Source organism: Cherax quadricarinatus, chromosome 45 (genome assembly GCF_038502225.1).
Source record: "Cherax quadricarinatus isolate ZL_2023a chromosome 45, ASM3850222v1, whole genome shotgun sequence".
NCBI lineage: Eukaryota > Metazoa > Arthropoda > Malacostraca > Decapoda > Parastacidae > Cherax > Cherax quadricarinatus.
In genome coordinates, this window is record NC_091336.1 from 23,970,563 (window position 1) to 23,998,211 (window position 27,649).

At 38.4% G+C, this 27,649-nt stretch overlaps 1 protein-coding gene across 2 annotated transcripts in view; it reads left to right on the plus strand.

The window, feature by feature from the left end:
* LOC128694939 (neural cell adhesion molecule 1-B-like) overlaps positions 1-27,649 on the plus strand; it is a 216,112-nt gene that overhangs the window by 179,292 nt on the left and 9,171 nt on the right. For both annotated transcript variants that reach the window (XM_070094367.1, XM_070094366.1), the window contains exons 10-13: positions 3,106-3,265; positions 9,235-9,528; positions 11,809-12,432; positions 23,667-23,767. In XM_070094367.1, the coding sequence (XP_069950468.1) occupies positions 3,106-3,265; positions 9,235-9,528; positions 11,809-12,432; positions 23,667-23,767 (1,179 nt within the window). The remainder of the gene's footprint in view (positions 1-3,105; positions 3,266-9,234; positions 9,529-11,808; positions 12,433-23,666; positions 23,768-27,649) is intronic.

The following is a 27,649-nucleotide window of genomic DNA, read 5'->3' on the forward strand; positions in this document are numbered from 1 at the left end:
CAATCTTATGATTTCATGAGTCAGTAAATGTTAAGCACACTGAGGTTTATATTCATCCTGGTGTACATACATTTATATTCGTAAAGTTTTAAACGTACTGTCCCAGTAATAGTAAAAACCATCCCTTTATCGAGTTATGGTACAGTGGTATAATTGAAATTATAGAGCTCCTGTTATATCTTAGAGTATTTAATTTACACGCCATTAATTTCACACGGATGCAATTCTTTACGTGAAGTCATAACAAAATACTAATTAAAGAACAAAATTGTACAATATTGTGACTGGAACAATACATAAATAACCCGCACATAGGAGAGAGCTTACGACGACGTTTCGGTCTGACTTGGACCATTTACAAAGTCACAAGTGTAAAAGCTGAGAAATTTACATCTCTTACTGTCTATACGCTGAGAGTTGATGTAATTCCTGTTTAATTGATTACAATAACCTTGAACGTGGTGTGCTGGTGATGTATATAGGTTTTAAACTAGATAAATTAACCAATCACATATTTTCTTGATGCTCTGAGACTAGTGTACAAAAATTACTTAATTGATCAAAGTTAAATCAGGGATTACTTAAGAAATTTTACTTTGGGACGTAGATATAACACAGGACTTCGTGTTAAATTTAAATAACTAGGATTATTGTTAGATTATGATCAACAGAATTATTGTTAAATTCAGAAAGGCTGAACTAACGTTAAATTCAGCTACTCGTGTTTACTGTTAAACTGAGATAACCTAGTTGACTTTTTAATTAATATCAACTGGATTACTGGTAAAAGGAGACAAGAGGATTCTCGTTAAATAAGAAACAATAGCCTGCTGGTGTTTACCCTGTGACAAGCTTGCTGATTGTCTTCTATCTCACGAACACGCAAACTAGCAGAGAAATCCTACGAACTTTCACTCGAATACGCAGATAACCTGCACAGAGGAGAGAGAGAACTTACGACGACGTTTCGGTCCATCCGGTTCTATATGCGGGTTATTTGTGTATTTTTCCAGTCACGGTATTGTGCCTTTTTGTTCACCTACTTGAATGCACTATACCGCCTCTCCTCACTTAACGACGGAGTTCTGTTCCTAAGATAACGTCGGTAAAGGAGTACGTCGCTAAGTGAGGAAAGGCTGTATACATTTTATAATTACGTTTGCTTCCACACTTTTCTTATTCCCATACTATTTCCTATCTAATTCAGGCCTGGTCTAAGTCCGGGTCAGGGTAAGGATGTGATTACCACCTCAACCGTTAACAGAAAACAGGTGACGGGGATCAGGGATAAATTTAGATCACAGGTGAGCTGAGGATTTAAGATAACACGGTAATACCGGAGCCATGCTCAGGGTTTAGCCTCGGGCGAGTAAAAGATATACTGCCTCTAATTACACAGTCGGGACAGGTGTTCTGTTCGCTAATTGCAGAGCCGCGACAGGTAAGACCTGTGATACAGAGGCTGATCTGTCGTTAATTACATGACTGCAGTGCAAGCGATGGCCGAGTCACAACAGACTTGACGTTAATTACAGAGGAAAAGGCATATTATTATTATAACTAATATAATTATAAATTATAATTTTAAATAATTATAATTATAAATTATTATAATTATAAAAATTATAAATTATTGGAAATTATAATTATTATAAACTATAATTATGAATTATAAATTATAAACTATAATTTTGAATTATAATTATAAATAATTATGAATTATAATTATTAATAATTATGAATTATAATTATAAATTATAATTATGAATTATAATGAATTTTTATTATAATGGGGATGAGATAAACCCGTAGGGGGCATGCAGAGCCTGGAGAATAGGTGGTAATGAAGTTTGATCCATGAAAGGGGGAGGGTAACGCCACCTCCTTGGATCAAGAACTCTTCATCTGAATCTAGGCAATTCTCTTGAAGGGACAACAGTGTGTTGATACAGCAGAATAATCGCAGATGCCGGCGATAGGTTCTTGATCCAGGGAACTGGATCTAACTTCCTCCTTGGATCGGACTTGACTGTTTCGCATGTCCCAGGCGTCGCATGACCCCCTCAACGGGTTTAGCGCTTCCCATTGATGACAATAGCACATAGGCACATAGGTCTTTATATAATTCAACAGAATTTTCACCAATTGATAACGTCACATGAACTCTTAAAGGTAATCAGAGAGTTCTAACAGGGAGAGTAATAACGCATAAAGGTCGTTACTAACAGTAGACGTCGTTACTAACAAAGGTCGTTAGTAATAGGTGTCGTTACTAACAGGAGGGGAGGGTCCCGACAATAAGAGATCACTAACAATGGGGAGTCGTTACTAACGGAGGGTAACACTGGGGGTAATTATTAACAGAGGGTAGGTAGGTAGTTACTAACAAAGGGTGTCAACAGAAGGTAGTTACTAACAATGGGTATCGTTATCAGCAGGGGATAGTTACTAACAATGGGGGTAGTTAACAGCAGGGGGTAGTTACTAATGGGTGTCGTTACCAACAGTGTAGTTACTAACAATGCGGGTCGTTACTAACACTGGCTCGTTGCCAGACGGTTATATTAACAGAGGGGGGTTATTACTGAAGATAGTTATTAAAAGAGGGTCGTTGCCAACAGAGGGTAGTTACTAACAAAGTCGTTACTAACAAAGAGGGTCATTGCCAACAGAAGATAGTTATTAAGAGGCTCGTTAACGGAGGGTAGTTACTAATACAGGGTGAATTACCAACAGAGCATAGTAACTAACGAAGGCGGTCTTTCCTAACAAAGGGTCGTTACCAATATGAAAGTCGTTGCCAACAGAGGGTAATTACTAACAGAGACTTACAAATAAGAGGATTGTTACAAACAGGCTATCGTTCGCAACAGGAAATTCTACTCCATTGACTAGTAAATTACCAAATATCATGCCAGGTAAATGACAAATCTCTAAATAGATAATTGGCCATTAACAGCCAACGCAACAATACTAATAAATGGTAATTTCACATTCCTTTAATAGGCCATTTCACAGCAATAGCAAGTAATTTACATTTACTTTAAGAGGCTCGGTTAATAATAAAAATAAGAGTAATAATAGAATGTTCGTTTGCAATTGCAGGGCGCAGAATTGCAACAGAACGTAACAGCTGGGGTGATACAAAGCAACCAGTCTCTGGTGTTACAGAGAGTAGGACGTCACTCCTCTGGCCTCTACACCTGCAGAGCTGTCAACATTCATGGTACAGCCACCTCGAACGCTCTGCAACTCAACGTCAAGTGTAAGTACTCCAGTTGAGAGAGAGAGAGAGAGAGTGAATTCATGTTCTTTTTACAAAACACAATCGTCAAATACGGGAAAACACATACACACACACACACACACACACACACACACACACACACACTTCACTGAAAGAAAAACTATATAGCAATAGGGACACTTAATCAGACGCTCAGGAAACACAAAGCACTTTGGTGTTCTTACTGTTTCCATGACTACAATCCGACATTGACCCAATAAGGCACAAAAGGAATCATACAAATAGCAGTTGCGTCAGTGAGGGACTGAGTGAGTGGGAGAGTATTAGACAAGGATCCACCGAGAGTGAACGTATCTAGGCTGGCTTTCATGATCTCTCAGACGTACTTTCAACTGCGCCCGAGTCAATTAGAATTCACTTCTCGTACCCAAACTCATACCTGGTCAATCATAACTGCCTCAGTTAACTGAATGACACAGAATTGATCGCAGGCCGGCAATCAGACGTATTCCTTTGTTTTTGACCTCCATGACCTGACCATGCTGCAATGCGACCAAACCAGCAGCCGAGATATAACTGGGGAGAGAGAGAGAGAGAGAGAGAGTGAGAGCCGCTAGCTCTTCCCATTAGCCGAAACATCTAAAAAAAAATAATAAACAATCAAGCCTATCCTACAGCCCATCCGGTTGTTCCTAACTTTTCCATCCCAGGAGCAGAGTGACTGACTGCACCATTTCTGGACCAAGCAAACGAAGAAAAAATTGAGCTCTTCATCCCTCGGCACAAATCCAAGTGTTAGTGCGCACACACAAGTAAATACGCATACGCAATCGAGTATTCAAACCCCCCTCCCCCCTTACACACACAAACACATTCACTAAAATTATTTTTATTCTAATAAAGAGGATGCGCTAAAGTCATTGGGGTCAAAGTGCATAGTAAATGGAAGGCATGCAGGTTTGATCAACTGAAGCGGAGGATAGGTTCACTACCTTGGACCAAGAGCCTCTCATCAGCATTAAGGCACTATATGAAGCTTATCATACTAGGCTTAAGAAATACATGATTACGACGTACAGAATTTCCAGGAACATTCTCATGGTAGACATGGACTGGAAATAAGAAGCATCAAAATACTGAAGAAGGACTTAGCCGCAGGGACAGATTGTAAGGTAGATTTTGAGAATAAAAAACAATGAAGTTGAAGTAATTGTTGGCGCAAACTCGGTACATGGATTTAAAAGTATATGTAATTAAACTTAAAGCTAAGAACTAGCTTCTTAGTCGATTATCGGTTAATAGGAGGAATATAATTCAGAAACCTTAGAAAATAATTGTTTTGAACTCTATATACAACGAATGTCAGACAAAATATGCAGCCTCAGCCTAGAACATAATGTGATAAAACAAGAGTGCGGCAAAACGATAAAATACCAGAGGGAGGAGAGACGATAAATGGAAAGACACTACAGCATAAAATACCAGAGGGAGGAGAGACGATACGAAGGTCAACGGAAATGTGGAACAAGACGGTTGAGGAGCAAACATGAATAGGGTGAGTTAATAACCCAACCAAAATGTTGACCTTTTTCCTATCACGGGAGGGGGCAGAAGGGAGTAGAAGAATGAAGAAAATGGATAGAGAATAAGAAAGCGTTAATATTACCATATTCATGCAGACTGCTTTGCCCGTTGGGGTCAGACACCGAATGGAAGGGATGAGGCAGAGGTAAGGTTATGGGAGACAATCAGATTTTAATCCAAGGGGCAAGTATTTCAAGGTTCTTGAATTCAGAATCCTTCCTTGACATCAAATCTTATCTTACGCCGCTCCCAGCCAAGCTCCACCTCACCACTCCCACCTCCAACTCGCTTTCTGCTTCTCCACATTACCGAATATATTACTCCATTTTTCTCTGACCGATTTCTTCCCACTCCCTGTCCCCTCTCCCCCCCCAAATACCTTATCCTGACCACCTCCATTCTCCCCCTCCTAAATCCTTTCCCCAAAGATTTAACATACTCAGCCCACTATACTTTCCAATTTGGGTTAAGGACTGTAGATTGAGAGTGGGGAAGTTTGGTAGTAAATAAGAGGACAAATTGTGAGAAAAGGAAGGTTTCGTTTTTTTTTTTTTTTTTTTTTTAGGAACAGGAAGACCCAAGGGTCACGAGTAAGAAGGGTGGGGGGAAAATGTGTAAAGATTGGTTTAATGAATACTAAGTGGGATTAGTTATGTAAGGAGGATGGAGGTATTGGGAAAATTGGTGGAGTTCGACTGGGGACCAGTGGAACTAGTGAAGTTGAATGCTATGGTCAGACCTCAGGATAGGATTGGATTCAAGTATATGACATCCCTTCATTATCCTTCAGGAAGTTTGCGACAGTTAAAAATGATAAACCAGGAAGGGCCAGGCTGAGTAGACTATTTTTACTGGTTTGATAGAACTCTTAGATAACCACCAAAGATTAATCCACCCAAAAGTACTAAAGTGGATCAGGGTGTATCTGGGTAACAGAAGACGAAGACTAAGGGAGGTCCCAGGACGGGAGTACATATCGAGTAAGGTCCCTCAGGGATAGGTATTGGTGCCACTATTCTTCCTGATTTGCGTTAATGATAATATATCTTTATTTACTACAAGTACATGCACACTGTATACAGGATTACCCGACATCAATGACATACTACTATATAGAAAGCCCCTTGTTATTCAGAGCATTTCGGGCAAATTAGGTCAGTTTTGTCCCAGGATGCGACTCACACCAATCGATTATCACCCAGGTACCCATTTTACTGGTGGGTGAACATAGACAACCGGCGCAAGGAAACACGTCCGATGTGTCCAGCCTTCGCCGGGAATCGAACCCGGACCCTCACTATGTGAACATAAGAAACGACGAACACTGCAGCAGGCCTGTTGGCCCATACTAGGCAGGTCCTTCGCAATCCATCCCTCTAACAAAGTATTTGCCCAACCCAATTTTCAATGGTACTCAAGAAATAAGCTTTGATAATTCTATTTACCCAAGTGCAAGTCCCACTCAAATCCAACCCCTCTCACTCATGTATTTATCCAACCTAAACTTGAAACTACCCAAGGTTTTAGCCTCGATAACCCTACTAGGCAGACTGTTCCACTCGTCAAATAACCTATTTCCAAACCAATATTTTCCTGTATCCTTTCTAAATCTAAACTTGTTTAATTTGAATCCATTACTGCGGGTTCTCTCTTGAAGCGAGAGCTTTTGCCACCAGGCATGAGCTGACAGTGGTGTGAGGACAGAGAGATCCCTGGTAAACCAAAACAGGTTAAACGAATGGTCAGACAAGCGGTTGCCGCTGCATAACTGGAAACGATGCATGGTCATTAAAAAAATGGGATGGGAGAAACGAAAAAGTAAGATGCGACCAAAATGCTGAGAGCAAAGGACCGGTAACCCATCTCCTGTATTAATTACCAAATATGAAAAGAAAAAACTTTATAAATTTGGGATTTCTGAATGTGCGGTGATGTAGTGCAGCTGATAAGAGGAAAAAAAGATGGGTGGTATACTTAGGCATCTGTGGAGAAGGCAAAAAGGGAATGTTTGAAAGTATAATGGTACCAATACACATGAGTGTGAGCCATGGATGTAAAGCTGGAGGTAGTGGTGTCGTGTCTTAGGACAATGTGTGATGTAAATATTATGCAGAGAATTCGTAATCTGGAGATTAGGAGGAGGTGCGGAGATACTAAAAGTATTATCCAGAGGGCTGAGGATTGGTTGAGGTGGTTTGAACATTTAGAGAGGATGGAGGAAAATATGTCGGCTTGGAGGTTGTATAAATCTGTAGCATGGGGACGGTAGACTAGGGGTCGTCATAGGGAAGGACGGAGTAAAGTTTTTTATGGGAAGGGCTTGGACATCCAGCAGGCATGTGTGACTGTTAGGACTGAGTGGAGGCAAGTAGTTTTTATGGCTTCATGAAGGGATTCAGGGAAACCGTGTATCTGGATTTGAGTTATGCAGGTGGGAAATACACGGCATGCACTCTGAAGGAGGGGTGAGGATATTTGTAGTTTGAAGTGACATTTGTACTATAGTATCAGCACGCCACTGGCCAAACAGTGATAGCGAGTGATGGTGAAAGTGTTTTCATTTTCAGATCACCTTACATCGATGGGAAACGGCCGGTGGGCTAAGAAAAAAAAATAATATATAGAGGAACAGACAGAGGTAGAGACCAAGGGATACAGCTGGAATCCAAAGACACGGAGGAACATCACAATTTTCTTGTCTCAGGGTGACAGAGAAATGGAATGAGCTAGAAGAGGTGTATATAGGAAATTCACACACCTCATTAAGAACATGACTCTCAGGGGCCGTAAAACCACTGTCCAGTAAATGTAGGACAAGGCAGGTTAGAAAATGGGACAGCAAGAAGTCTTTCGTCTTTCAAAAACCTCTTTAAAACAAGTGGATGTAGAAAGCCTACATCGTCATAAGAATAAGTATGGTAGGGCTTACCAGGGGTGAACCCAGCCACGGTTAGTTAAGAGGCGAGGCCACTAGCTGAGGCTCGACTCCTGCAAACACAAACAGGAATAGGTGAATAAAACTAGACGAACACAAGCGAGCGCTTGGGTATGCACTTCTTTACCTTCTCTTATTGGCGGAGAAAATGACAAGGGAGGGCATAAATGCGATATACAAAATCTAATGGAGAATTGATAGAGTAGGTAATAACAGAATCTTTGAATTAAGAGGACCAGGATCAAGGCACAGATGAACCATAGGAGTGGAAAGAAATATTTCCTCAGTTTCATGGAGGCTGCAAAGTGGAATGACTTGGATGAGACAATGGTGGACGCGAACACTGCTTAAAGAGTAAATATAGCAAGCGTCAAGAGAAGGAAATCAGAGACGTTAATAAAAGTAGTCTAGGAAGCGGGACCAAGAGCTTAATCTACTGTTGCAAACAACTTCGTGAATGCATGCACTCACAAACACACACACACACACACACACACACACACACACACACACACACACACACACAAACACACACACACACACACACACATTCTTAAGCTAAATCTGGAGTGTCTGGGAAAATATAAGCTGAAAATGTGGGAACAAAACCAAACATATTCTGGTGGCAGAAGCATCACACAAACTCTCCGGGGGCCGCTTTACAAGCTGGAACCAGAGCTATAACCCTTGAAAGCATGGCTGGTGTGTGTGTGTGTGTGTGTGTGTGTGTGTGTGTGTGTGTGTGTGTGTGTGTGTGTGTGTGTGTGTGTGTGTGTGTGTGTGTGTGTGTGTGTGTGTGTGTGTGTGTGTGTAACTTGGCTGAAAATGGAATTTTTATAATTTTATGATTTTTATGGTAGTATTTATTTTAGAAATGAGTTCTGTTGAGTTTTAAATGGTTAGAATGTTTGTAATTTTTATGCTTATTGTATGTTATTCATTTTTATGTAAATAGTGTCAGAGTTTTAATCATTGAATTGTTGTGCATTTATGTTCATTTGTGATTTTATAATTTGTTTGCTCTTTGTATATCTATATCACTAATATATTATAAATGAATGTAAATTACAGGATAGTTTAGGCGATTGAGGAAGCACTAAGCCCACAAGGGTCATACAGCACCAGTGATGGAATGCATTTAGGTTTCACTCAAGGAATGAGAATGAAGATACAATTTATTAGATCAGTAGCCTTTCACCGGCACCGAGGCTCCTCCCTTGTAGGGTGCGAGACTAACCTCTCATTTCTTATTCAACACCCTATTACACCGATGGAAAATTAATATGAAAACCTTAAAAAACGACTTCGTAAACCTGTGTATAATCCTTGGCATTTGTTCCAATATGTTAAAGCTATTAGAATGCCTTCATATAGTAAATATCTTAGGGTTAAAATTATTTTCTTTTGAGAGAGTTTTGAGCCTAACAGACGACGTAGACTAGGAGAGAACCTTCAACTTCCCCAACAGTTTCTCCGGTGTGTTCCGCCGGACAAAAGTGGGTCTACGGAGGGGGTCGTCACCAGCCAGTAAACGTAACTTGCCGAGTAGAGGCGTACCCAGAGGCTACCAGCTTTCGTTGGGCCTTCAACACCTCGAGTGAGTTCGTAGAGCTGCCTCACGAACGCGTATACTCAGGCCGCAGCCGCAGCTTGGTGGTGTACACGCCACAGACCCACCATGACTTCGGTTCTCTCCTCTGCTGGGGCCGCAATCAAATCGATTTGCAGCACCAGCCATGCGTCTTCCATGTTGTCCCCGCTGGTTAGTAACTGACACAGAATGTATGTTAATATATTTTATGCGAGCTTTGTTCTTTTTATGTTCTAGTAGAAGTCAAGATTCCTAGTAAATGATCAAACTATTTCTATGATTATATCAATCGTATCAAACTATTTATTTCTGCTCAGCTTTAATATAAATGCGAAGAACCCTATGAGTTAATGTTCACCTAACTGTTTTTTCCAAAAATGTGTTCACCGACTTGAAATTAAATATTAAAAAATTACATGTCCGACTTGTCTCATTTTCGTAAGGAGTTTTTAATTCTTATTTCCAATACAAAAGGAGAGATGGTGTTTTAATTGAACTCTATATGTCACATAGGCTATTTTTATTAGCATTAATAAAGTGTTACTAATGGGCTCACGATTAGTGATAAGGTTATTCGAGTTGCAGCTACAACCACAACCAGCTTTTCAACGACAGATCCCCAGTATGCACTGCAAGACTTCTCAAATATTTCAAGGCGCCTGAGATTGTACATTTTAATATTTACATGAAACTCAAACCCCGTTTGGGTCATTCAGAGTGGTGGTGGTGGCGGCTCTGTTCTCTAGTTATCCAATCACGAGACAAGAACAGACTGTCAACTCAGAGAAGACTTCAGAGCGCAGTTTCATGGCTTTGTCGTAGTCCACTGGGATGCCAAGTTGCTTCCGGATCTTAATGACAATGAGAATGTTGATTGCATTTCTATTCTGCCTTCACGATCTGAAGTGCAACATCTCCAGCGTCTAGGCTGCACAATTGCAGCAAGACTGCAGGAGCTGAAGGAGTCGGTCTAACGGTTATAAATTGAGGAATCAAGAAGGCGATTAGCTGTCTTGCGCTTGATATTCCGTCATATATAGATTATGTTCCCAATTCGAATAGAAAATGAGCAAAATACTCTTGCTTAAGTATCTTCGGGAACTTATTTTTAACAGTATTCACAATTCGTAAGTGAATGAAAATAAACTGACTCCAGCCAATGTCAAAAATCAATGGCAGCAGAAATAAAAAAAAATAATAAAAAAAAATGGTTTTGAACTGGTTATTCTTTCCCATCAGAAGCTTGGGTGATGAATCCAGTAGGAATTTTATTTTTATAGCTCTGCATTATGCCCGATGGGATCTAGTTTGTAGTATGTTTTATTATGTTTGTTGGGAAAAAAAAATGAGAAAATATGTTTGGCCTGACTGAATACCCTCCACAGGCGGTGGTAAACGTGTTAGGAAGAAGCCCTTATATGCTAGGAAGTCAAAGGCGCACGATAAGCGAAGCACTGCCGTAGGCCTACTGGCCAATTCTCATTGGCTCTGCAGCTATAAAATAGCGCTGTATGCTCCATAAAGGTTTGAATTTTCATCTCTGAAGTTGCTTCCTCTCTCTGAATGTCATATTTTTTAAACAAGTTGCAAAGTTACTCCGAGTTCAAAAAAAAAAAAAAAAAACTTATGAAGTATGACATGTAATTTTTTCAGACACGTCGTACTTTAGAGAATACATTTATTTTCGCCTCTTAGATCCTCTAGTTGATAAAAGAGCCACCAGAAGACAGCTCATGATATCCAAGGTATAGAAGACCCACCAAAGGAAAGCAAGTTAAAGCCTTCAAATGCCGAAGTCACTCTGATATCGAGGATGTTTTCTTCGGATTAGGTCATGAGCGTCTTCAGAACCCGGGGTTTTCAGAGAAGCAACAAATACGTGCCATTTGTCAAAAAAAAACTGAGTGAGATCAACGATACAATAAGAAAAATTACTCTAGAACCAGTAATAATGAAAAGAAAGTATTTTTCTTAAAGTTTTAATCGACCAACGGGTCTAAGGAAAGTCAAGTTATTTTACCTCTGATGTGTAATGTTTAGCAAGATACAAAAAAATATGTGTGTTGAAAATGCATTTGTCCAGAAAATTTCTTATGGAATTAACAAATACAATTTACAGAATAACTGGGTAAAATTACACTCCTCACAATCCAGAAGTTATAACTGTATAAGTTACTATTACATGGTTTACATAGAATTATAGAAAATCTTGTTTTCTCACAGGCTGTTAAACATTGAAAAGCTGAGATTATGCCTTCTGCAACAATTTCAAATAATTATCATTCTCATGCATGTTTTTGTGGCCTATTTCTAAACTTCTATTTTCTTCCTCTCTTGGGCCGCTACTTTCTCCATTAATTAGTTGTTTTGCTTTCGGTGCTTCCTACCTTTTAAAGCAACTTTCTCTTGAACTCTACTAATCTATCACCTTCTCTGTCTGCGCTGGGTCAGGAGTACCAGAGCCAGTGCACAACTGCAGTGCTTGGCACAATGGGAGTGCCGCTGGCGAGGTGGTGGTGTCGTGTCAAGCTGGCTGGAGTGGAGGTCTCTCTCAAAGCTTCACTCTCGAAGTTCGTCACGCCCCTCAGACTACCTCTGTATCTCATGGCTCACCACCACCCGGAAACCTACTGGCTTCTCTGAAGAACCAACCGGAGCCACACTTCACAGTCACCGGTCTGGCGCCTGGGACGGAGTACCACTTGGTTGTTGTAGCTTCCAATGCTCAGGGACCCGCCGTACCCGTCGTCTTGGGCTACTTCACACCCATAGACGTGGCCGAGAAGCAAACCAGCGCAGCAGCGGCCGAGTCCCCGGGACCCAACTCTCTAGTAAGCCTGGCGACAATAGTGGGCGTTGTGGTGGGTGTGGTGGCTTCCCTGCTGGTGTGTTCTGCGGTGCTTGTGGTGGTGGTGGTTCGAGCCCGTGCTTCCCACACCCACTCCCACAGCCACACTAAGATTGTTTACGACAAGGCTTCCGCTGCCACCGTCTCGAGACCTTGTGACGAAGGTGGTTTTGTGCAGCAGCAACAACAGAAGCAGCAAGGTCCTGATATTATTCTCGTCAAGAGCGGTGAGTACAGTATAGAGAGAGAGAGAAAGAGAGTGTGCGTGTGTGAGTGTAAAGAAACAAAGAAGCAGTCATACAAAGAAAATACAGAGGCTAAAGTTAAATAAAAAAAATAAATAGGAAAACAAATTGAGAGAGATGGTGGAAGGCAAACAGAAGGAAGCAGAAGCTTCAGTGGAACTTAAAAGAATAACATATGTGGTACACGTTGTTTCGTTTCTTGGTGTTTGCCTTTAATTTTGTCGCGTTTCTAAAAGCTCTCTAGTGCAGGCGAGAACTAATTTACTCTTAACGCAGCAAAATCACACTAGGAAGCACAGACAGGAGACATTTAGCTTTCTCTGCTTTATTCCATTACTTTCCTCCCCAGTATTTTAACCTTACTCAATCTCATTTCTCCTTCCATACTCCGCCCCCCCCCCCTTTCGTCTTTTTCCTTACATCTTTACCTTATCCCTTCATCCTTCACATCCAGACTTTAACCCCTCACATCCATCCTCCATGTGGCCATAGTTTGCAGGCCGGTATGACACAGTGCTAACCATTACCACCACCTGCCTTCTCCTCAGTTAAGTTGACTCTGCTGTGCTTGGTGACCTATGACTAGCACGGAAAGGATGCATCAGACGTACGTGAGTCTAACAACTTATTTAGTAGCTACAGAAATATGACCTGATAGGAGGATGGGTGTATATTTGAGTGCTACAAGGGTACATTCACTAGGAAATGTATGTGACTCAGTGTGTGTATATATGTATATATATATATATATATATATATATATATATATATATATATATATATATATATATATATATATATATATATATATATATATATATATATATATATATATATCTCGAGATGTTATTTTAATCACTGTTTTAGTGACTATCCATCACTAGTAGAGTACAGGTTACTTACAGCCATAATGACCCTTGTGTTGTCATGTTTTAAATGTAACAATCCATATTATCATCAGACCGTTGTGGTCACTTAAAGAGACGTGAAGATTTACAGGTTATTGTAGAATCCTAAATTTAGATTACGATCAACAGGATATTATTGTATCACAGTAATAATCTCCAACATGAATTATTAATCCAGAAAAAAATTATAGTGATTTTCTACAGGATGTTATTGTATTCTGAAGATGATTATATTCGTGGAGGGAAATGAATCAGCAAAGCCACACTTGGCTCTTGGGAAATCTGAGGAAATCAAGTTTGACTATGAGGGAATAACTCGTAAATCCTTAAAAAAGTAATGGTCTGTTGCTGGTTATTATGCTATCTTGAGAAGATTTATTGATCTCTTGCAGCTAAGGTTGTCTGTTACCCACAGAGAATTTCTGATCTAGTGAAGGTATGTCAGTGTTTGTGTTTTTCAAAACGGCTAAATTTTACTCTATCTAAAAATATTAGCAGCTTCCTAAAACCATTTGTTACAAAAGGGATTTTTTTGACCTAAACACAAAAAATTCCAACGCTTACAGCCATGAGCAAAAAACATGGAAAAACTTAATAAACACTGAACACAAATATTGTAACACAAAATTAAAATAACTAGTATTATTTAAAAAATCATGAAAAAAAAGAAGAAAAAAATCCTAAACTCTCTCCCGAGGTCTGTACAAGCACTTAGGTAATTATGAATAGCATGACTAAGGCGGGCGAGTCTAAACCGTGTGGGTATATCGTTAAAATAGACCTACAGTCATTGGCACGTCACAAATAGGTGACAGTGGGTGAGATTTAAGTCTCCTATCCTGTCATTTATGTCTTTAAATTCTCAATTCTCAGAGAATTGCATTTAAAAAAATATTTATTTTATATTCTTCATTACCCTGCTAACCAGTTATGTAATCCTTTAACTAAACAATTACCTCGTTAACGTGACATTCTATTTGACGTTCTGTATAAACAGTTGAAATTTATCCAAACATTACCACTATAAAAAAACTGAGGCTTATTCAATCCTTCGTTTAAAAGCTGAAGGTTTCTCTAGCCTACTGTTTATAAGCGGTAGAGGTCTATCTAACCCCCTTTCCCTCTTTTTTCCACGTCCCCCCCACGACCCTCGTCCATCACCCTGCTCATCTTCTCAGACTGGAATGCATAAATCTTTTCAATACCAGGGAGGTAATGCATCACGGCAGGTCCTGCAGTATCTCTCTCTTCTCAGAGGAACGCCTTTCAAGTCTCTGCATATTTCATCACACTGTCGCTTCAGTCCCATGACTTCTCTGTCGTATTGTCTCTCCAACACGCGCGTACACACACATTCTTTCACATTCTTTTCAGTCTATATCCTTTCTTTGCTTTGTTTGTCTGTCAGTTTGTCTGTGTCGCTCTCTCTCTTTGTCTCCCTGTGTTTCTCTCTCTTTGATATCCCATTATTGTAAAGTTTACGTCGTATATACATTAATTAATTACCAACAGGTCACTTACGTCTGTCAAACTTCGATTCTGACGAAAATTGCGACGATGATATTGGTGACAAATAAAAAAAATGTAGTCAAAATACCGTAGTGTCCGAAACAATTCACCAAATAACATCTGGGTTTGTATTTTGTCAATGGACCAGAACGTCAGAAGAGTGACAAACAGGTTTCGTAAAGATTGGCAATGTATTGTTTCTGGTTTATGTGAATGGCACACCAGAGGGGACTGAGTCAGAAGTATCTATGTAGATAATGTAAAATCAATGAGAACAAGAAAATGATACAAATAGTTCTGGAAAGCCATCTTAACGTTTCGCTCCTAAGTGCTGATTTTTGGTTTAAAAACTATAATTCTACTAATTATGGTACCCTCATTTTAAATACTATTAGAAGTTTTGGTATTTGGGTACTAGACAGCAACCACACTGGAAAGTACTACGACAAAACGGAAGACTGTCCAACGTTTTACACACTGGCAGGACTGCTGGGGCTTCATTTACTCATGCGAACTTATAAGATGGCAAAGAAATTCCTGTTAACATCTACTTACAGTAAACATTGAGCATTACTCGTGTGTGTTTCCTAATACTATTCAATTTCCTGTACAGTTTCCCCTCCAGGAGCGATTTAGGATCCGACCACCCATATCAATGTTTGTAATAAGAGGTGACCAAAATACCAAATGCGCACCACATGCTATGGAAGAAAAAAATCATTTGTCTGTGTTATGAATGAAAAGAATGTTTCTCAAAAAAAAAGTATTCGTCGAGTTTTAATACATGGAGATAGTGAATTAATTAAGCCGTATATGAGAGAATGAGGGCTAAGAAAGGAATGAAAAATGTGAAAATGAAAGAAACAGTGATTATATATATATATATATATATATATATATATATATATATATATATATATATATATATATATATATATATATATATATATATATATATATATATATATATATATATATATATATATATATAATGTAAACTGGGATTATCTATAGTTAAACTGATATTCGAGAAGTGGATAATAGTAGAGCCAAGTGAGAGAATAACTGTTTTGGGAGACCATAATGCTAAAATGGTGGACAGTATTATGGAGGTTGTAGCAAGAAAGTTCGCAGTGTCAGAGGTAAATGATAATAAGGGACTGTTAATTAAATTGTTTAAAACAGTGTTCTGGTAATGGGCAATACATGTTTCAAGAAGAAAATCATGAATTCTTATACGAGGTATGATGAAACGTTTAACTAGAACACCTTGCTAGATTGTGTGCTAGCAGAAAGAAAAGTTATGGGGTAGGCTTTCGTAATAGCATTTTTAGAGCCTGTAACTAGCCTAATCAAAACTCAGCAGCAGCTGGAGCGTGGAATTCAAGATTATGCCAGCGGATGAGAGTCATGGAAGTAAACGAATTACGAAATCAAGGTTCAGATTAACATTGGCTGGAAGAAATGTTAGTAGAAGAGAGTACTGAAGAGGTGTGGTGTTGATTACAGAACGCGGTACCGGAGTGTGCAGTAAATGTTTACGTTTACTGGGGGGTGGGTACAGAAGGGAAGAGAAATGATTGTTGGACTGAGACGAGAATGATGTTAAGGGAAAAAAGCTTGTAAATGACTGCTTACAAAGCCAAAATAATTATAATTAAACTAAATGGAAAATATAAGATTTTAAAATACCGGTAAACATAATACAACCATAAACATTGATAATAATACATAAACTCAAAATATACATAAAACTTTGAAGATACATAAATGTCTTTTACACTTCCCTTCTTCATAACGTTCAATTTTTCTATCCTTTACGTCACTTATCCTGTTCCCTGTCCATTCTTTTCCTCTCCCTTTCATCTTTAGAGAATCGAACCCTTCGACGTCCATCACTATCCCGGCAGGCGCTGACGGGTACCGCTGCGCTGTCTTCAGCTCAGGCTTCGCCTTAAGAAAACCAACTTCAGCATTATTGACCTGAGGAAATTGGAAGTCTGTCGGAATTAGCTGGCATTCGATTGTTTTAGTGGGACTCGAAGTGTCGGGCGAAGTCTGAACTTTTCCTTTATTTGTTGTTTTTGCATTTCTTTCACTTATCTTTTTATTCTGTCAAATTAATTCTCCTCCTCCTACTCTTTCTTGCACCCATCCCTATTCACCTTTCCTCCAATCTTTCCTTTTACCCGTTCGTACACCCCCACTTGCCTCTCTTCTTTATTTCTTTCCTTTTCCACTGTGATATTCCCCCTCCCTACTATTTCATGTCTTTCCTTCTAATTTCCCTAGCTCATTTCCTTCTCCCATCTTTTCTTCCTTCCCCTCATTAATAAGTTTTCCCTCTCTTCTTTACTCCTGTCTTTCACCCACTCCCTACCTGCCACCAGCCCCCAACTTCCACTTATTTGAAAGCGACAAGAAATAACGATATGAAACTCAGCGAAAGTAGGCGCAATGCAAACATGGGGAAAGCTTTTAAACCTGCACAGTTATAGAGCGCTTGAATAAATTATCCTCCGATATTATAAGCGCAGATACAATACAAACCATTCAGAATGAACTGGGTAAACATTTTGAGAATATAAATTTGATTCAAATTCAATGTCAGTATCTTGTGTGTGTATAATATATATATATATATATATATATATATATATATATATATATATATATATATATATATATATATATATATATATATATATATATATATATATATACATATATATATATATATATATATATATATATATATATATATATATATATATATATATATATATATATATATATATATATATATATATATATATATATATATATATATATATATAACACTCAACAGTGTTGTGTGAAAATTTCGATCTACATATAAGGTTCGCTTCAGTACAACTTGAAATTTGCAATTTTTATTCCTTATTTCTGAGAGCAATAATGCTCTCCATTCTCTTGGATATGTACTTTTTGGAGTAGTTGTCTGAATAAGAATTAATGAGATTCGAGAAGGTGAACATTTAAGTGAATTACAGACTCTGCCGTAGTAAGAGATACCCTAATAGATCGGCTTTGAGGTTAGCTCATTCACATTCTCTAATACTTTATTTTTCCCCTATTCCTCATTCCCGTTTTTGCTTTCTCTTTTTTTTCCTCTCTTTCAGGTTTGTCCTCTTCCATTCACTCGTAAACTCCATTAATCTATCTTTTCGTTCTCTCTTTTAAGCGAAAAAAGCGTAATGCAGTGAACGAATGCCAAATATATATATATTATATAAATAAATTAGGAAAGGGTCGTGTCTTTCGCCTCTCCTTCATAGGAAGCGAGTCGTTGTAAACACAGACATTAGGGAGGAAGATTACTTCGGGTTCACGAGCTCTCAACTCTCACGTACTATTACTCGAAGGAAATAATGATGGCCAGACAGGAATAGATTGCTGTTTCTAGTAAGACCGGGAATTGCTACTTGGAAATAAGTATTATTGCTTTGAGAAGGTGAGCAATATCAGCCAATTGGTAATACTTGTAGTGGGGTGATTGTCGTCCAGTTTCCAGGTGCTTTAGAGAATTTTTATTTCGTTCAGATGACTGATATATATATATATATATATATATATATATATATATATATATATATATATATATATATATATATATATATATATATATATATATATATATATATATATATATATATATATATATATATATATATATATATATATATTGAGAGGAGAAACGAAAATTTTATAGATAATCGAATAAGAGAGTAAATGGTTTAGAAATTTGTTGCAACATAATTGTACTTACGTTTCTGAGTTTGTACTAGCTTATGGTCACTTGACATTTGATGAAAGTAAAACAGGCGTACGTACGTACGTGTGTGTGTGTGTGTGTGTGTGTGTGTGTGTGTGTGTGTGTGTGTGTGTGTGTGTGTGTGTGTGTGTGTGTGTGTGTGTGTGTGTGTGTATGTATTCACCTAATTGTACTCGCCTAATTCTGGTTGCAGGGGTCGATTAACAGCTCCTGGCTGTTACTAGGTCACTCTCCCTGCTCCACGAGCTTTATTATATATCTTCTAAAGGCTATGCATGCCTCCACTACATCACTTCCCAGACTATTCAACTTCCTGACCACTCTATGACTGAAGAACTTCTTAACATCCCTGTGACTCATTGAGTCTTCAAAATCCATTTGTGACCCCTTGTTGCTGTGTTCCATCTCTGGAACATGCTGTCTGTCCACCTTGTCGATTCCTCTCAGTATTTTGTATGTCGTTATCATATCCATCCTATTTCTTTTGTGTATGTGTATGTGTGTGTGTGTGTGTGTGTGTGTGTGTGTGTACTCTCCTAGTTGTACTCACCTAGTTGAGGTTGCGGGGGTCGAGTCCGAGCTCCTGGCCCCGCCTCTTCACTGATCGCTACTAGGTCACTCCCTGAACCGTGAGCTTTATCATACCTCTGCTTTAAGCTATGTATGGATCCTGCCTCCACTACATCGCTTCCCAAACTATTCCACTTACTGACTACTCTGTGGCTGAAGAAATACTTCCTAACATCCCTGTGATTCATCTGTGTCTTCAACTTCCAACTGTGTCCCCTTGTTACTGTGTTCAATCTCTGGAACATCCTGTCTTTGTCCACCTTGTCAATTCCTCTGAGTATTTTGTATGTCGTTATCATGTCCCCCCTATCTCTCCTGTCCTCCAGTGTCGTCAGGTTGATTTCCCTTAACCTCTCCTCGTAGGACATACATCTTAGCTCTGGGACTAGTCTTGTTGCAAACCTTTGCACTTTCTCTAGTTTCTTTACGTGCTTGGCTAAGTGTGGGTTCCAAACTGGTGCCGCATACTCTAATATGGGCCTAACGTACACGGTGTACAGGGTCCTGAACGATTCCTTATTAAGATGTCGGAATGCTGTTCTGAGGTTTGCTAGGCGCCCATATGCTGCAGCAGTTATTTGGTTGATGTGCGCTTCAGGAGATGTGCCTGGTGTTATACTCACCCCAAGATCTTTTTCCTTGAGTGAGGTTTGTAGTCTCTGGCCCCCTAGACTGTACTCCGTCTGCGGTCTTCTTTGCCCTTCCCCAATCTTCATGACTTTGCACTTGGTGGGATTGACCTCCAGGAGCCAATTGCTGGACCAGGTCTGCAGCCTGTCCAAATCCCTTTGTAGTTCTGCCTGTTCTTCGATCGAGTGAATTCTTCTCATCAACTTCACGTCATCTGCAAACAAGGACACTTCGGAGTCTATTCCTTCCGTCATGTCGTTCACAAATACCAGAAACAGCACTGGTCCTAGGACTGACCCCTGTGGGACCCCGCTGGTCACAGGTGCCCACTCTGTGTGTGTGTGTGTGTGTGTGTGTGTGTTTGTGTTGCCGAATAGATAAAGTTGGTCAATTAGCAAGAGCTCATTTAAAATTAAGTCCTTTTCAAAAATTTCTTATACGTTTAAAGATATATATTTTTCATTTATGTTAATGTAAAAATTAATAATTTAGTACCAAACGCACCCTAGAAAGCTTACCTAACCTTATTATAACAAGCGCAATTTAATTTAGCCTAATCCAATTAAATATATTTTTGATAAGTTTACAATAATTTAATAACAAACAGACAATAAAATATATTTTTTTTCTTGCGTTCAGAATGATTTTTGTGAAACTGCATACTCAATTTTTCGCTTGCCTTATTCGGCAAAAACAGCGTTGCTATTTAAGCCAAAATATCAAGTTTTACCTATTCGGCAATTATTATATATATATATATATATATATATATATATATATATATATATATATATATATATATATATATATATATATATATATATATATAATGAAATCACGAAACGAGTGGTTTTTAGTCATTAACAGAACTGCGGCTAGTCAGATTTCGATCCTGCATCACAATCACAGCCACATGTTTGAGGATTGTTGGCCCAGTGGATAGAGTGATGTGTACATTGTCCTGTTCTCACGGGGATAGGCATGGTGAAGCAGGATCGAATCCTGGCTAGACGTAGTTCTGTTTATATATATATATATATATATATATATATATATATATATATATATATATATATATATATATATATATATATATTAAATCATTACCTATTTCATAAATTTTGGATATTTCCTCATCTATGAACTCAGGACTACAAATTCGTAAAGCTCTCAAAAACATTGATGAGAAAACAGACAGTTTGACTCTATCTTGATGCGAAGAATAATAGTGGACATAGGAACAGTTATTTGTAGGTTTTCTGTAAATTTTAAATTTGATTTCATTACCCTTAATAATTAAAACATCTAGAAAAGGCAATGAGTTATTTTCTTCAAACTCAACAGTAAAGTTTATAGAATGGGTTAAGCTATTTAATTTTCCAAGGAAATGGTGTATATCTACATTTTTGGGTATAAGACACAAAATATCATCAACGTATCTGAACCATTTAGCTCTATTAGGGAGGATTGTGTTAAGCAACCTTGTTTCAAAAAATTACATGAATAGGTTACTAAGAACAGGTGAAAGAGGATTTCCCATTGCCATACCAAACTTTTGAGTGTAAAACTTATCATTAAATACAAATTTTGCATCAACAATGCAAAGTTTAATAAATTTAATGATAGTAGGAACTGGCAATGGTAAATCATAGTTAACGAGTTCTTCAGATAAGAAACTTAATAAATCATCAACAGGAACTTTCGTAAACAAGGAATTAACATCAAAACTAACCATGTTAAAATCATTTAAGTGAGTCAAGGAGCTTAATTTATCAACTAAGTCTATGTTGTTAACATTAAAGTTAGAAATTTTGCCAACAATAGGGCTCAAAATATGAAACTGACCCTATGGAGCTAATAATTGGTCTGACTGGATTCCCTGGTTTGTGTGTTTTTATTAGTCCATACATGTGATTGTTTTGCATATTCTGAAATCACCTGTTTACTGTGATCTTATTGCATTAATGGATACCACACGACTCTTCAGAATGTTCTCGATAAGCTTTCCTAATCATATATCTTTTGTTTCCCAGTTTTCTTCTGCACTGATCAAGTCCCACAAGTTAAAAATTCGACTTAATTTTAATTTTTTTTTTTTTTTTAAATGAACAAGTTCTGCCCAAGTCTCTTTTACCCAATAGACTCCTTGACATGAGAGATCGTCCTTTTGATGATTTTATGAGAATTATTCTTCAGAAACATATTGAAATAACTAAAATACAGGAGAAGGAAGCATTCAAAATATTGAGAAACAAAAAATACTCTTTTAATCAGACCATTCCATCAGAATGGAAACACAGTATGTTGGATCATTGCTATAATAAACTCAGAAGAATTTGTAATGTACTCATAAACAAACTACAAAGAAAATTAGACATTTTAATTGAAAATAGTGAAAATAGATGTTTTAATTATTAAGGGTAATAATGAATTCAAATTTAAAATTTACAGAAAACCTACAAATAACTGTTCCTATATCCACTATTATTCTTCGCATCAAGATAGAGTCAAACTGTCTGTTTTCTCATCAATGTTTTTGAGAGCTTTACGAATTTGTAGTCCTGAGTTCATAGATGAGAAAATATTATTGATAAATCTTTTAAAGTTGCTAGAAATACTTTTTAGAATCCAAAAAGGGACAACCAGCCTTATTCAACTAAAAATATGTTGGTTCTCCCTTACCATGAAAACTTGGTTGATATGCCTTCTCTTCTTAAGACTTTTAATATTAAAGTTGTATTAAAAAATCTTGATATAGTAAAAAACTTTCGATAAAGAATTCCCCCCAAAATGCTGATGGATGTGTCTATAAGATTCCTTGTAAAATTTGCGATAAAGTTTATTACGGTCAAACTGGTAAAAATTTCGAACTAAGATTAAAACAACATAAATATAGCATTAGAACTGGACAAGATTCCAATGCTCTATTTATTCATGTAAGAGATTTTAACCATCCAATTGATTTTCAAAAAGTTGAGGAAGTAGTATTAAGCAAGTCCATGGTCGACAGGAATATTATTGAATCTTGTTTCATAAAAAGCAGTTTTGACAATAATATGAATATTTCCTTTAGTTTATATAAATTAGATCCATTTATAATTAATAGAATTTGGGAAGAATTTAATAATACACTGGACAAATAGTAATTTTTTAAATTTTCTTGGGTAGAATAGTTTGTTGGTGGGTTGTGCGAAGGACCTGTTCAGTTGGGCCGGCGCGCGTCATGTGTTTAACTGTTGTGGGATCTGATAGTGAGGTGTTGGCCAGACCCCTTATATACCTTCCTTGGGTGCTTTACTTTCATAGTTCCTTGATAATGTGAGTAGTCATGAAAGCACTTGGAATTTCTCTATTCTTTCACAGTGGTTGTTTTGCATATTCTGAAATCACCTGTTTACTGTGATCTTATTGCATATATATTTACATATATATATATATATATATATATATATATATATATATATATATATATATATATATATATATATATATATATATATATATATATATATATATATATATATATATATAACCACAGGGGGAACGTTGAATGACAGCTGAGCTGGCATTCATCTCCCCCAGCGCCAAGAAATAAATACAATGATTTGTATCGAAAATATTTTGAGATTGCACCTTCTGTTTTTCCTATCCTACTCCATAATTTTTTTTTAATATTGTTTTACTTGTGCAGTTTTGCCGAGGTCTTTTACAATCGTTCATAATTAAAAATTATACGGGAAATTAAGTGAAGTTGCGGATGCCTATTGATTATGTTTTTTCTACAGAGAGCCACGCGGATAGCGAAGCACAACAGGAGCTGCTAATAGAGTACAGGTCAGGTCACGAGGGGTCATTCCACATCAATCCAGGTCACTTAATTACTACTGTAAGTTGTCAATAATATTGCTATTGTTGTAATTATTATTAGAGACATAATCGTACTTAGTTTTTGATAGACTTTTTTTTTGTATTCGCCGGTATTCTGAGCATGGTATTTACTAGCATTTTTTTTTTTGTTAATTCCCTCTCTGAACTTATGCAGCATGTAAAATTTGAATGCTGTAAATATTTCTTTTATGTCTTTGTCTAATTTTTTTTACACTTACAGTTGTTCTGCTCACCTTATTTCTAAGTCACTGTCTAGCAATGTTTTTATTATTGTAGATAATATAATTTGTGTCCTTCATATAATTTGTCGAAATATGTAGAGGAGCGGATGGGTCTATGAAAGATGAGGTGAATCATAGAATTGATGAGGGAAAAAGAGTGAGTGGTGCACTTAGGAGTCTGTGGAGACAAAGAACTTTGTCCTTGGAGGCAAAGAGGGGAATGTATGAGAGTATAGTTTTACCAACGCTCTTATATGGGTGTGAAGCGTGGGTGATGAATGTTGCAGCGAGGAGAAGGCTGGAGGCAGTGGAGATGTCATGTCTGAGGGCAATGTGTGGTGTGAATATAATGCAGAGAATTCGTAGTTTGGAAGTTAGGAGGAGGTGCGGGATTACCAAAACTGTTGTCCAGAGGGCTGAGGAAGGGTTGTTGAGGTGGTTCGGACATGTAGAGAGAATGGAGCGAAACAGAATGACTTCAAGAGTGTATCAGTCTGTAGTGGAAGGAAGGCGGGGTAGGGGTCGGTCTAGGAAGGGTTGGAGGGAAGGGGTAAAGGAGGTTTTGTGTGCGAGGGGCTTGGACTTCCAGCAGGCATGCGTGAGCGTGTTTGATAGGAGTGAATGGAGACAAATGGTTTTTAATACTTGACGTGCTGTTGGAGTGTGAGCAAAGTAACATTTATGAAGGGATTCAGGGAAACCGGGAGGCCGGACTTGAGTCCTGGAGATGGGAAGTACAGTGCCTGCACTCTGAAGGAGGGGTGTTAATGTTGCAGTTTAAAAACTGTAGTGTAAAGCACCCTTCTGGCAAGACAGTGATGGAGTGAATGATGGTGAAAGTTTTTCTTTTTCGGGCCACCCTGCCTTGGTGGGAATCGGCCAGTGTGATAATAAAAAAAGGTATCTTTATTTCGAAACGTTTCGCCTACACAGTAGGCTTCTTCAGTCGAGTACAGAAAAGTTGATAGAAGCAGAAGATACTTGAGGTCAGTCCCTCAGTCTGGAGAAGAGCATTGTTCCATAGAATGAAACAATATGGAGATGAAGTGACAGGATGGAGCCTTATATAGCGCCATGAGGTGAGACGTAGGTCACTAGAAGAGGTAAGAACTCAGATGTTGGGAGGTCAGGTCCCTCTCAAATGCAGCCGTTCTCACTAGTAGAGGTTGTCGAAGTTGATTGTAGGTCTGTACCAAGATACCCTTGTGTTGCAGTGTCTGACAGATTGAACATTAAAATGGTATAAAATACCGACAGGTTGTTAGGTAAGACACATGTGTCTTACCTAACAACCTGTCGGTATTTTATACCATTTTAATGTTCAGGATGTAGTTAGAGATGACAGTATGACAATTCTGATTTGTATAATTTACTCCTTTAGTTTCCATATATTGCGACAATCTGTTTCAGACGAAAGACTCGAGGAATAAATGGTAGGTAATATAATGAAGGTACAACCAGAGTGAAACTACTGTGGTGTAATCTTAGCTTGCCAAGGATGTGGAGGCAAATATGCACTCCATATAATGCCGATGTGAAGGCAAATATGCACTCCATATAATGCCGATGTGAGGGCAAAAATGCACTCCATATAATGCCGAAAGGCTACATATATTTCTCTAGTTTTGAAGTTTTTGTTGAAATGATACGGTCGACCGAACTGACAAGATAACAGTCGCCCTTCACGATCCTCGAATCAATAGAGAAGTTGACATTAGGATACTGAGCAGGTAATACAAGAACACTATACACATTGCATGTGACAGTGAAATTCTTCTTTTTAAGCATTTCCAGCTTCTGAGGTCAAGCAAGATTTTCCTCGTAATTTGTCATTGTCATTGCTGAGTCATGCTTCACCCCCAGGATATCAACTTCATTGCTGAGTGATAAAGCCTCTATCATGCCATCTAAAAGGCGGAAATCATGTGGTAACAAAGAACTGCACAACGGCAGTTGTCAGAGGCGGGCAACGTGAAACCGAATTATAAATTCTTCGTGTCCAGTGGCACATGACCAACAGGTTAAATGACATGACCCTATCGTTAACTACATTGTTAAGGATTACCTGCGTAAGAAGTGCGCAGTAACTGAAGAACCAGCACAGTCTAATATCATGAGCATTACAGATCAGTTTAAACACAGCAATGAGTACAACACAACAAAGGATGAATTAGACACATGTGCAACTCTTGGGTATCTTTATTGAGGAAACGTCGATGTGGTCAGTCCATCAATCTTGAATAGAATACAGCATATGAGCGGAGAAGTGGCTTATATACCGTAGGCAGGAGAGGTGCAGCAGTCGTGACACCACCTACGACTGCTACACCTCTCCTGCCTACGGTATATAAGCCACTTCTCCGCTCATATGCTGTATTCTATTCAAGATTGATGGACTGACCACATCGACTCAAGGTTGAGGGACTGATTACCTCGTTCTCCTCCTGCTCTTCACGATTCTTCTTTGTATGGACTGATGAAGCAATGTGTGGCGAAACGTTTCCTCAATAAAGATAGCTAAGAGTTGCACGTGTCTAATTTATCAACATGTCGGTTCTCTGAACCATTCACCTAACAGCAAAGGATAATTAGAAATCAGTCTTCATCTACATCGGAAGAAGCGACGGTGCCACTCAGACCTCTGAATGAAGTTAGCTTGGGTGCGACCATTATCAAATGGCGAGGTATGATGTGCCTGGGAGTCTACAACATTTTGCGTAATGTACTAGGTTTAAGTCTGGCAGAAATTGGCATAAATGTAGTTCAGGTCATTGAGTGGTCTGTGGTCAGCTGGAAGATACATAATAGGTGGAGCTATGGAGCCACGCTGACCGATATCAAGAAATGAGAGAGAATATTGTGAGCCATCCATTAGCGGCAAGAAGGCTGCTCTTGAGAGAGAGAGAGAGAGAGAGAGAGAGAGAGAGAGAGAGAGAGAGAGAGAGAGAGAGAGAGAGAGAGAGAGAGAGAGAGAGAGAGAGAGAGAGAGAGAGAGAGAGAGAGAGATCCTGTTTCACCAGTCACTCATTGACTGGTGAAACAGGGTCGACTCATTTAACATAAAACTGACTGCAGAATTACTTTCTAAAAAAAAAAAAAAAACATAACAAGGGCGTGGAAAATACTACTCGGCATAGTCAGAACAAAAACACAGACTTTACCAGGAACGTAACAAGAGGACACCAGTGGAAATGTAACTCTCAAATGACCCACAAGGATATCAGAAAACATTTCGACCTGAGTGATAAAATGAAGTGTGTAATGGCACTTAGAATGAACGCCGTTCAGGGGTTCAAAAAAACGATCTGATGGTTAATTCATGAGAGTTGGTTGAAAGAGTTCAAACTAAGCTCAAATTGGTAACTGTAAGCAAGTATTTACACACGAACGCACGTGTGCGCGCGCGCGAGCGAACGCACGCACACACACACACACACACACACACACACACATACACAGTGTACGTCAAGCCCATATTGGAGCATCAATATGGAAAACACACATGATCAAGCACGTCAAGAAATTGGAGAAAGTGCAAAGGTTTGTAACAAGACTAGTCACGAAGCTAAGAGGTATGGCCTTCGAGGAGAGGTTAAGCCAAGGGAAACTGTCCTGACGACAATAGAGGACAGGAGAAGACATGATAACGCCACACAAAA